The sequence below is a fragment of the Nothoprocta perdicaria genome, unplaced genomic scaffold, assembly GCF_003342845.1.
Source record: "Nothoprocta perdicaria isolate Ctin4 unplaced genomic scaffold, notPer1 scaffold_8, whole genome shotgun sequence".
NCBI lineage: Eukaryota > Metazoa > Chordata > Aves > Tinamiformes > Tinamidae > Nothoprocta > Nothoprocta perdicaria.
In genome coordinates, this window is record NW_020456087.1 from 5858009 (window position 1) to 5870824 (window position 12816).

The window sequence follows — 12816 nt, forward strand, 5'->3', positions numbered from 1 at the left end:
AAAACTTCTTACTGAATTACAGCCATCAGCCAGTAGATCCATGGGGCTTGTTCGGCTAAAAGCCACAACAGACTTTGTAATGCAGTGATGTAATCTTGGCTTTGTGTCATTTATATTCAACCTAAAAAAACAATTTTCCTGAATAGACAGGCTGACAACAATATTGTTCAGTGTTGGTTTTTATCTGGATTGTTTCCAAATGGCTCATATGCCTCCGCAGTAACACGCCATGCCTGCTGAAGTTTTTACTCTGAATTCCTAAGTTTTGCCTTTTCCTTGTATTTTATTTTGCTTCCAAAGTCCCAGTTATGTTTGCGAAACTAACCAGCTTGGCCACAAAATTAGGATGTATCTTGCAGAGTGCATTCATTTTACTTTTTGCATATTTTTCCTGAGGTCATGTCAAGGTTAGTTTGAATTCCATCCTACATTAAGACTTCTTTCACAGCTATTTAGCTCTGCAGCCTACTCCCCGCTGGGGTCTGCCCCTTGGGCACGTCAAAGCTTCAGACCTGACAAATCACACACAGATGAAGCTGTACAGTTTTTTAAACAGTTTCATCAGTAACGTTTTTTTTTTTTCTTTACACTATACTTTTTTCTTCTTCTTCTTCTTCGTTGGAGTTTATTCTCTGAATTGCAATATCCCAAAGACTGATTTCCGTATGGAAAATTCCCTTTTGCAGCTGAGTTTGAAGAGAAATGGCATTGTACGGAACGCGCCACTCAGAGGCTTCCAGAAGCCGGGAGTGCTGAGGATGCTCTTAATTAGCAACAAGCTATAGCTCCTTGTCTAATAACTGTAATTGTATTGCTAACATCTATTTGCACAGAAGAGCCTAAAACGACAAAGGCGGAAAAACATTCCAAATTTATCCTCCGTCTTGTGAACCCGTTAGTGATCCAGGAGAGCTGTTAGCTGCTCACAGGAACAAACTTTCTGTCATCTCTGGGACTACTCAGATGAGTAAATGTTCATCGGTGTCAAGAAATGAGTCTGTGCTTTAGCAGCGATCCTTATGGGACTTGAGAAATTTTAAGTGGGTGTATATGTGTACATATATAATTAGCTTCACAACTACACACAAGGCTTTCACCACCTACATTTATGCACAAACAGGCACCCCCCACGTGTATGTGAGAAAGCAGTTTGGAGCGTATAGTGCAGCTTGCAGGTGAAAATAGATTTTCTAAAATTCGGAGCCGTAAAACGCTATCTGCATTTTAGYGTTTTGTGAAACTAATGGTGCAACACCATTTCCCGTTTAATTGATGAAGTTAAAATGCTTGGCTGCTAATGAGTGTATTAGCAAACAATATACCCTTAACAAGCTTAAGCAGCTCAGGATTTTAAAAAGCAGCTTACTGTCCTCCTCATTTTTATAAGACAAAATGTACTGCCTTCTACAAATTGCTTGATCGACTGATGAAGTACTATAATTATAGTTGTATTGCAGTTTTGACAAAGCCACAATAACAGATTGTAGTTTAGTCCTCACTCTAGGCACACAACTCTTTGCATTACAAAACCCAGTTTTACTGGTCTAATTCTTACTGAGAACAAAAGGCACCTGGAGATGTTAACTATATGCTAAAAGAAAACTTGAAATCTAGGCAATAATAATATTGAAGCATGACTTTTCTTCTTGCAGTTAGTTCATTGGGAATGGTATCTAATGAAGAGTTGTCTAAAGGCTTGCTTGTTTGGAACTAATTAAAGACAGATATCCTAAATAGAAAAAGGATCATGGGAATTACATTAGGTGTCTGGAGACTTGTTATTCTTTTGGTACTCTGAGTAGATTGTGGAAGTTGTTAGGGATTCGAGAAATAAGGCGAGCTAATAAAAAGTTCTATTTTTCTGGTTATTGGCCAACTATTGTATTTTTGTTTGCAATAAGATTTGTGCCAACAGGCTAGAGACTTGAATAAAACATTTAAACATTTGTGCATTAACACATTATGGTGAAAAGAGAGTCTTGTGCTTTCACTCAGTGCATTTCAGCCTTCAATTAATGTGAAAGCACTACAATGCCTATGCAACTTCTCTTGCCTAGTGGTGCACCATTTATCATTGCAGTTTTACATTGACCTTGACACCCACTTCATTAGAATAAAGATTGTCTACCATTTAGGTTACATTGTTCCTCTGCACAGAGACCCCATGCAAATTTCTGTTCAGATAGAAGAGCTGTGAGCCTGTCAGAGGTCATCTGCATTAAATGATTGCAGCTATTTTCCAACTGCTTCTTTTCATTCTACTCAATTCAGGCTAGGAGGATCAATCAAGCCCTCTGCCTGAAACAGTGGGACTGCTGGGAATATAACTGTTTTTGGTAGTAGTGGATATGCCCTAAACAGTATTAAATATTTAATATAAATTCATTAAAGGGCATACAAAGTCTTCAAAAAGATATTACATTTATAGTAAAATTTAAAGGGTTGGGATCACCTTCCTTAAAAAAGGCAGAGTAACGGGTACCGACTGCATAATTTTTTAATGTGGGCAAAATTTAGTCCAGGAAGTTACTTCATCATTCTCTCAGTGTATTTATTTCACTGACTGCTAGAAAAGGGAGAAGTGCAGCAGAAGTGTAATCCCCGTTTGCTACTTTCTGAAATAAAAAAGGAAGGTGTCTGGGGTGTGGGGGGGGTTGTGACAGAAGTGCTAAGATTTGTTTTCTTATACCTGCGTGTGCTCATACACATGCCCACACCCACATCAATATGGGTTTTACTACTGCGCTTATTTGTGGGGAGGGGGGAAAGCAAATGGAAATAACTTAGTGCTCTCCTCCTTGAGTTTTCTGAGTGATATAATTGGAATTAAATTATTAATGGGAGATACTTAAAAAAAAGATTGTTTTATGATCTTCTATTAGAGAATTTGCAATTCATTTTAATATTTGTAGTTTGATTTATATTAAAGATAATGCAATCTATGTCCAATTAACAATACATAGCCAATGTAATATGATTTCCAGATCATGCAAATGGAATAAGCTAGAAGAAGAAAAACTGATTCTTAACCTCAGATGTAATTTACTGTGTGAGTTCTGGCAATTTTAAATGACATTGCACTTTTTAATTTTTCCAAAGGCTCAGCAGCAAATTTATCCCAATCAAGAAAGCCTATTATTAATTTACAAGGACAATTGTAGGAGTCTTCATAATTTCCCTGTGCAATTATTTGCCATAAATCGCTAGTAGTGAAATACATGAAGTTTGCAAGRAACAGCAACTGCTATTTATCTAGACAGATAGCTCGACCAAGATCATGCATGTTGTCCAAGAGGTTCTAGTTGTATTGATGGGTAAGAAATATAACCAAGCTTCTGGACGGTTTCTAAAATGGTTCACACTGATAGCACCRAAAAGGTGGAAGCTTTAAGAGCTATTGTGAAGGGGAGGCCGGCCTCTAGCAGATTCCTTCACTTTGCTTGTATACAGCTGAGCTTTGGACCCTGGACTTTGGAATAAAAAGACTCTTTGTTCATCACTGAATGGCATTAGGCATGGGCTTCCTAAGGGGCCACCATGAAGCCTAGCATGAAGAGTGCAAACATTATCCAGAAAGCAAAGGGAGAATGTGTGTGAGGAGATGATGGACAAATATCGTTACAGATGCGTTGCTTTATGTTTATGTATATTTATATTTCAGGTGTGCTGAATGTGCTTGTGAAGCATTTATGGCTTAAATTTATGCCTGTAGTGTGTATTTTGTGAACATGTGCCAACGGTGCACATATATACACTGCACCGCACACGTGTGTGTGCGCCTGTGTGTTTCTGCCTGCAGTGGTTGAATTATTCCAACAGGAGAGGTTTTGGGTTTTTTTTTAAAAAAAAAAAAAAAAAAAAAAAAAAGACTGTAAAGACACAGTCCAGGTAAAAAAAAAATGCAGTTGTATATTATACGTTTGGTTGCAGAGGGGTTTTTAGTGCGTGAAGGGTAGAAAGCAGAACATCTACAAATAGCCTCCCCTTATTGCAATAATGGAGAAAGTTCAGTGGCTTAATTCTTCTGTACTTCGTAGCCATAGCTCCACTGTGTGTTCAGTATGTCTAGTCTCCTTTCACTATAACCAACAGAAGCACCATACAAAAGTCTTACAATGGATGTCTTAATCTCTCTGTGTGCTTTTAGAGCATTATTTTGAATTCCATCATGCAGGCTTTTTTTCTTTCCTCTTCTGAAGTTTTATTACAACAACAGAATTCCCAGGGAGCTTTAGGGGCAAGGTTCGCATAATATTGCCCTAAAGTTTTGCTCGAGGGGTGGAATCTCTACCCCAGTCCCGATCATCTATTTCTGTGATGTTTCCCTTTCTGCACGAGGCGCTGTGTAGTCTTGCAGAGTTGTTAACTGCATACAGTGTTTTTTTTCTTTTTTTTTTAATCATTATTATTTACCAGACAGCGCCCATCTACGAACCTTTCACGATGATTTCTTTCTCTGACCTCTCAGTGACTAGGCATCTTGTTCCTTAACACTGAGGGAGGCTGAAAAATGCTTGAGTTGCTCAATGTGTGCCTTCTATACCAGTTTCAAAATGGCTTATTCTTCTGGTTTCCATGGTGACAATTAACACTGTTACAAGGCATTGTTCCAGTCTCCAGTTGGGCAGAATTTTCGGGTGTGATTTTTCACACAAAAAATGTTTTCTGTAATTTTTAAAGCAAAAAAAAAAGAAAAAAAAAGAGAAAAAAAAGGCATAGCTTTAGTATAAAGTGTCAAAAAAAATGTGTCTCAATCTAGCCYGCTAAGATTTTGTAGAATATTTTTATCAGGGGAAATGAGGTTTTAACTTCCTTTGTTTTGGAATTCAACTTCTTGTGGTTTAAATATTCTTGCCAAACTTACTCGTGGCTAAATGTTGCTGCCTTGTTTTAAACTCTACTCTTTTTCTTCTGAGAAATATAGATYATGGGAAGTGAGAAGGGAAAAAAAGTCAAAATTCTTTAACTTGAATACCAGGGCTTTGCATTGCTTCAGGAACACACAGTCAGCCATGCATGCACCCAGCTAATCATGCTGCAAATATTTTGCAGTTTTTCCTGTACATCTTTGTCAATTTGTCATGTGGCAGGTGTTGTGGGAAATTAAATATATACTCATTAATTTATTGTTACCAGCATTGTGAGAAATCCTGTGACTTTAACTTTCTTAATCTCATTTTTGGCTATTAAACAGTAATCTATATCATAGCATCCACAGCCTGTCACAATAGAGCAGCCCTTGCTCACTTAGAGTGGAGGAAAGAATGAATCTGAAGATTAAATTATCTTCTCACCACAGGATGAAGTAGTCCTACTAGACTAGGGTTGTGCGGCACTGATAGAGCCGGTAGCTAATTTTGTCATGCAACTGCTTAGAGTGTAGGTGTTTAATGGATTAAAAAATAGCATTAGCAATAGCATCTAGTGCTATCAGTTCTTAAACTGTACCTCCTGTACATTAAGCTCTTGCCTTAAATTAAAATACATACTGGCTCTCAGTCACATACCAGTACACCTAATAGCGAACTGGATTCTTTCGTCTTTTACTGTTACAGTATAATGCATTTTCTGTCAATCAGCGCTTTCATCATGCTTGTTTATACAGTAGGTTACACGGTGAAAAAGACAGAGAGYGCACATAAAATCTAGCTTATTTATTTTTTAATGTAATAACCCTTTATAACATCTGTCACACTATTTGGATTGTGCTGCGCTGAAGAACTATTTTATCTCRTCCAAAATTAAATGAAACACTCTATGTTAACAAGAACACTGCGGTTAAAAGTATAGGCAACGTATTCTATTGCTTTACCAGTCCCTCCACTGTCCAAGAAGTCGGCTCAGCAGCCGCTGCCAGTCCCTGGCAGGTGGAAAGTGGGAAGTGGCTGCGTCGGCACCGATGTCACGCAGCTAGAGGACTCCCTCCGTCTGCTCATTCGCTTGACAAAAGGAAGGGAGCAGCACGAACCGGGGTTCTGCGCCTAGCGAGCTGGACTCTGGATTCCCCTTGATATTACATGCACTTATGGAAATAATTATGCAAAGCCTTCTCGGCTATATCAGCCTTAAATAGAAATCAGATTACATAAAGAAGATTGTAATCTCCCGCAGTAACCGTGCTAGCTGAAAAGGCAATAATATCTGACCAAGAAGGATACTTGTTGAACATCTTAGTCCAATAAAATGCTGTTATCTCTTGGCTGATCYGGTGCCTTCGTGCCAAAGCTGGCTGTTTCCTAACAGTGTACATTTTTAAAAGCCCAACCACAGTATGCCGTGTATCAGAAGGCAGGTTCTTTATAAACAATTCCTTGTTTTTTAGTATGCATATTCATGTAATTTTGGATACGCAGACACCTGATCAGTGTTCATTAATAATGAGAAATGGTTTAAATCACCTCATTTAAAACATTTGCTCTATGATCCACAAATGACTAATATTTGCTGAAGTTTACATAATACAAATGATGTGCATGTGTTGTGTAAATGAAAGATTAAAATATGAAACTAACAATATGCAAACATATGCATGGAAATGCTGAGGACCTGTTAGCTGAAACAGTGATTTCACACCTTTCTTACTTTCTTTAAGCTGTCTCCAATTGTACTTTTGTTTTGTTTTCCTACAGAACATGTTCTTGGATCTGGCAAAGGCACCCATGTTTTAAACATTCCTTATTGGAGTTTAATTTTTGTACTTATCCCAGTTACTAATATTTTCAGTATGAGCCACTATAGCAGGTTTTTTGGCTGGCTTTAAAGCAAGAAAAGCTTAATGTTTAGGAAGCAATTCGCTAATAGCTGTGCATAATTTGCATATGTCTCTTAAATGCCTTTGTAAGAACAGGTTTTGAATTTTCTTCTTTGAATAAAATGTGTGTTTTTAACCAGATCAGGCCTATTTCTGTAAGTATGCTTTGCGTAAGAGCAAGGGAGAAGTAGCTTTCCTGTGTGTAGTGTGTATATACACAACTATATGCCTGCGTGTTATTTTCTGATGTACTGTACCAGGTACATAATTAATCACTGTAGGCCTATTAAATACTCTATAGAGGCTTTCAGAAAATAAGGGTTTTAAAGAGATTCATTTGCTGGTGTATCATGTAGACAACCATGCCTTTTTTAAAAGTATATAAATAATAAAAAGCTAAGTATTTAGAAAGCCCTGTTAAAGCAATTTTGGAAGAGACTCCTGTTTTTAGTTCTGTTTCGTCTGCCCTTTTCTTAGGTGATAAATAGCCATGCAGGAAATAAAGGGGAGTTGCRGATTGAAGAAAATACTCGACTAAAATACTCACCTAAGAATTACGAGTGTTTAGTTTGTGTGCACTTGCGCTGTTCTTGTTGGTCGATGCAATAAAAATCAAGTTACTGTTGTTCTGTGGCAATGAAGTTATGTCTAATTGTTTTTCTAAGGTGAAGCACTCATGTTTTTACATGCTTTAGTTTTGAAGACCTATATATAAGGTAGAATCCAGAATGAGAGAGAGAAGAAACAAACTGTACAGGAAGAATAAYTATGATCTTTTTTTCCTCTAAAAAAATCTTTCTGAAATAGCACATTTAAAAAAAAAATAAGATAGCAACTGATTTGAGTGACGCARAGGAAGAGAAAGCTTCAGACTGGGAAGCGTTAGGAGATCTGTTCAGTATTTCTGTATGTAATCCACTGCCTTCATATGCACATCATCAGAAGACAACCTGTTTGGTGCCTCAATCTTGCAGTCTTACCAGATGTGTCATTGGAAGGTTGTGTGCTGAAAGGAGAAAGAGAGAAAGAGAGAAAGAAAGAAAAAAAAAGCGGGGGGTGGGAAGGGAAGGCAACAACACTGTGGGAATGATCATAACCGGTGTATAGAATTAATGCTTAAATTTTTATAGAGAAATCTCTTCTCAGCAGCTAATATTATCTCTCTCTTTTTTTTTCATTTTAGAGATACAATGTTGAAATGTCAATCAGGCTCCCGAAAAAGATGGAACTGCTTAGTAAGGTTGAAGCTCTGAAGAAAAGTGGTGTTTTACTACCAAATGATCTCCTTGAAAAAGTGGATTCAATTAATGAAAAATGGGAACTGCTTGGGGTATTTGCATTTTTATTACTGTTTGTGGGATATGTGTACATTTTTGTGTGTTGAAGTACGCTGTCTGTCTGATTTCTAATTTGAGGCACAAATATCTCTCTCAGTTCACCATGTACATTTCAAACAAGCTACTCATGCTATTATAAAAACTCCATAGTATTTTTCCTCTTCTGTTGATTTTTTTTATTCTATGCTTGTCTCCTGTCTGACTTTAATAATTTTAGTTCTTTAATACATAAAAAATGTAAGTAAAATATGCTGTGTATTATGAGTATGCACCAAGTCAACTATAATGCAGTATATCTGATATACACTGACTGTCATGCTTGAGTGAATGTTAATAGAATTTATTCTGAAGGTACATGTTAGAGACATCTACTGTTTAACTATTTACTATACCCTTAAGATGAAAAGTGGGGTTGTCACTGCATATTTCAGGTCACACTGATGGCTCAAAAACAAATATGCAAATTCAGTACAAATCGGAGTACCTGAAGCTAAGAATTAGAGCCAGGCATGTGTTTCATGCTGCTGTATTCAGCTCACTTTTGACAAAAGCCAAAAAAAGTTTCATGTAATTCATTTCACGCTATGATGGGCTGGGTCTCAGCCAAAGAGTGAGATACAGGAATCTGGCAAAAAAGCAATATAGTGATTCTGTTACCCAGAGACCAGGGATGGCACCGTGCAGGAGACACTATTGTCCTATTGTTGTAAAACAGCTGAGAGAGAGAGAGGTCAAACTATATATTTTTCCATCCACTTCTCTCCTTAATTGCCTTCACTTCAAATCAAGGGTAAGATAAATTTATAAATTACTTTAAATGATTAATTATAGATGTGTGATATTAGCAATACGGTTATATTGCATAATTTTGCATGCTATTATCTTACTTTAAAAAAAGATTTCGGTGTATTACAAGTAAGCTGTATGTGCAAGCTGCCAGCATCATTTTAAATACTGGCTTGTGTCACTTTAGCTTATTTGGTAACGCAATAATCATTATATGGAGGGTGGGGCTTTTTTTTTTTTTTTTTTTTTNTTTTTTTTTTTTTTTTTTAGCTGATCACAGCTCTTTCTAATTATTTGATTCTTTAAATGTGGAAATTGTCAGCAAATGACAGTTGTTGCCTTATACCTAGCTAGTTTCTTACCTGCAAAAAGTAACACGCAGTGTCACCGTATATATTTTTACAGTATTGAAACGTGAGTAAATTTACTGCCAATAAAAAACAGGTCTTACTTTAAAAAATATAAGCATGATAGCTTTTCTTTTTTCATTTTTGTTTTAAGCCTTCCATTTTTACACCTTTTAATGTATTTCATCTATTTAACTGACTGACACTGATTACAGCTGGTCGTTAATAAAACTTTGAGATAAGCAATTGATCAATTATACTAAAAGTTTAGAAATACAATTTCTTAAAAAAAAATCTCAGTGTGTTAAAAGTAAAATATACCTTCAGATTATGTTTCGCAATTAATTTCGGTATATGCAGAAAAATAATTTTTTTTTTGCTATTTTGCTATTTTTTTGCTAAATGCAATTTCATGAATAATAAGCAGAGTTTGATCGAGTTTTGTATAATTTAATAAAAACCTCTGCAGAAACTAACAGCACTAGGCATACTGTTTTAATTGGCATGATTACGTTTTAATTGGCATGAAAAAAATTAAAGACAAGGATTTTAACTTCTAACAATGGTAAAATAGAGGGATATGGGTTTTAATATTACTTTCATCTAAGGTGAACAGTGTGGAATGGAAATACATTAGAATGAAATGTCAGTGGTGCGTACAGTTTAATCTGTGAAATTTTGTCCCCTGTGCTGAATATTACTCTGTCTCAATTGCATATTAAACAACCCTATCAAGGCAGGCATTGGCATCTGCTGTGCTGACACAAATTGTGAATTAAATGAAATTGATGTCCTCTGTCGTATATTTATGAAGACGGACCATTCTCTGAAGTATTCTGTTTATGAAGAATTTATGATTGCAAACTGTTCCAGAACAAAAAAGTGGCAATAAATTCTTTTTTGTGACCCTACCCTCCAAGGGCATTGATTTCACCTCCTGCTGCTACTTTTGTTACAGCATAAAAACAATAGCTAGTGCTGGATTCCACTGAGGGTCTTCAAATTATCAATATTTGCACCATGAAAATAGAAGGGTGTTGCCAAGAAAGCATGTTTTTCAGTTATGCTCTCCTAAGGATGTTATTTACAGAATGCTACATAGTAGATTAATGTCTGTTGATCTAATTTTATTTGTGTTTTAAAGCTTATTTCGGGAGGCTAATTTCATCATTATAAATTATATTCCCGTGACTTTCTCAAGCATGTATTTTCAACAGACAGCCATACTGGGTCACCTAAAACTGTATCTTCATGTTGCAACAATTAACCACTGCTAATTATCAGTTTAAAAGGTTATTGGATGTGATTGTCAGTGTATATTCAATATTCTACAATCAGTAACACAGATCTAGTGCTTATAGTAAGTGTCAGACTGACAGCCTCTTATAGGTCACATAAAATACGGCTTGGCATAGCAGGAGCAGGCAACAGTATATCTCCCCTGTGATGTTAAAGGATTGCCTTTCAAAATACTAAAAGGGAAGGTAACTTTCTATCCTTGGCCCCCCCAGAATATTCATGTGCTCACAATGCCAGCTATTAAAACGTTGTTCGCTGCTTCTGTTATTAGAAATACTACCCTGAAAAGCTGTACAAAGTTAATTTCATTAGATCAGACACAAATGTTTATTCTGGTCCATTATTTTTCAAGTGGATGCTTAACGTGAAGGAYTTAGATCTAAATTTCGTTACCTGAGTAACTGGCTTGATGCTCAGAAACACTGAGGCGGTGCCTATTTCTAGCCTATTGCTAGAAAGTCTCAGGGACTTCATCCTCTTTTAAAAGCAAACAAGCCCTTGTGGTCTGTTCCTGTAGGCAACTTTAGAGCTTCAAGTTTGGCAACCAGAACCTGACAGCTCGTAGCTCAAAAATCATTTTAGCATTTCAATGTTTCCTTAAAAATGTACAACGTACCTTAGATAAAATTTTGGTGTATTTGATGTTTGCCATATTTTCCATTCTCACTTCCTGAGCGCCCGTGAGTCTTATGGCYGTAGATACATAAGGCAGCTGACAAATTCTGTAGGGCAATTACCTTGCAGAGTTAGGTGCCATTTTGTGTCTTTTTGTCCATAGTGGTTCTTAATAAGCGTGGATTTATCGTGCTTCCAGCAAACTTGGTGGGCTTGTCCGTGGAGTGGGGAGGGAGGTGCTGGGGCATAAGTGAGAAACAACAATAAAAAGAATGAAATTGCTTAAACACTGATGAAAAGAAATAAATTAGTTGATGTTAGTAGTAAATTAAGAGATATCTCTAGCCATCTAACAGATGCTTCTTGTTTCACACTAACCTGTGTATGTTTTGGTACCTAAGACTAATCAGTGTTTTCTTTATCTGATGCATTAGAAAACCCTAGGAGAGAAGATCCAAGACACAATGGCAGGGCACAGTGGGTTAGGTCCACGTGACCTGCTCTCGCCTGAAAGCGGCAGCCTGGTAAGGCAGCTGGAGGTCAGGATCAAAGAGCTGAAAGGGTGGCTGAGAGATACGGAGCTTTTCATCTTCAATTCCTGTCTGAGGCAAGAAAATGAAGGGACAATGAATGCTGAGAAACAACTGCAATATTTTAAGGTAATAAAAAAAACAATCATAGTTTTCATAGAGAAACCTCTCTTTATAGTAGGATAAAATATTTATCTGATACGTCAGATAATCYGGTGCATGTACGTATGTAATCATACATTCAAATTTTCACCTGCATTTTTGTTCTGTGTGTTCATTTATTTTGAATTAAGCTTATTGTTAACAATAACATCTGCTTCCTATACTATTTAGAAGGCTGAAACCACCAAAATTTGAAAAGTAATCTGGGTCATCCATTCTACCTGAGTATAAAACTTTGGTTTTGCCGTGAAAAGCCTCACTGTTTATTTCACTTCCCACAATATGTGTATGTTTGAATTTATTGTGTTGTATGATGGTCAATTTAAGAGCCTCTTTTTCTGCACATACGACTTGAGTAGCCTGTTTGAAACCACATTTACACGGCTCTAAAACTAGCCTGAGAAAACATTCAAGTCTGGTGTGTATATGGAAAAATACATGTACGCAGTGAGTTTTGCAGCAATCTAGGCCACCTCTTGAGCCTAAGCCTGGAGAGGTATGGAAAGAAATGGGAAGAATTGTAGTCATTATGTTATATTCTGACTGATAGGCTCTTACAGCTGAAGGCCAGGATTCAGCTTTGCCAGTGACTTTGTGGAGGTCTATCTTTTGTTCCATTCCCCAAAAGTAGTGAGACAATTTAGGAAAGAGTGCTATTAAGTTAGCAAACAAACCTGCTTGAACCATGTGATTTTCTTCTGTTCATAGCTATCACTTTTAAACAGTCGCTCACCTGTGTCATCATCACAGGTCACTTTACTCTGCAGGTGATCTTTGACCAAAGAAATAAGAAAGAAATCAGGAGTAATTGTTGAGCTTTAGAGGTAAAGAGGTTTTTCTCTTCCACTAGCACATCAGGGTGTCTAGGGCAACAGCACTCTTCAGGTGACAGACAGTTTATTAACTATTCACCTCAGAAGATAGGTAGCCAACACTTTAAACAAATAATTTTTACACAGATGTTCAAGGAAATAACTGCAGGAAAAGCA

General features: G+C 36.8%; 1 protein-coding gene across 1 annotated transcript in view; it reads left to right on the plus strand.

Annotated features, from left to right (window-relative positions):
- The window catches only part of AKAP6 (A-kinase anchoring protein 6), a 251165-nt gene that overhangs the window by 202932 nt on the left and 35417 nt on the right, over window positions 1-12816 (plus strand). Inside the window, exons 10-11 of the mRNA XM_026051714.1 lie at window positions 7935-8081; window positions 11570-11794. Of these exons, the coding sequence (XP_025907499.1) occupies window positions 7935-8081; window positions 11570-11794 (372 nt within the window). The remainder of the gene's footprint in view (window positions 1-7934; window positions 8082-11569; window positions 11795-12816) is intronic.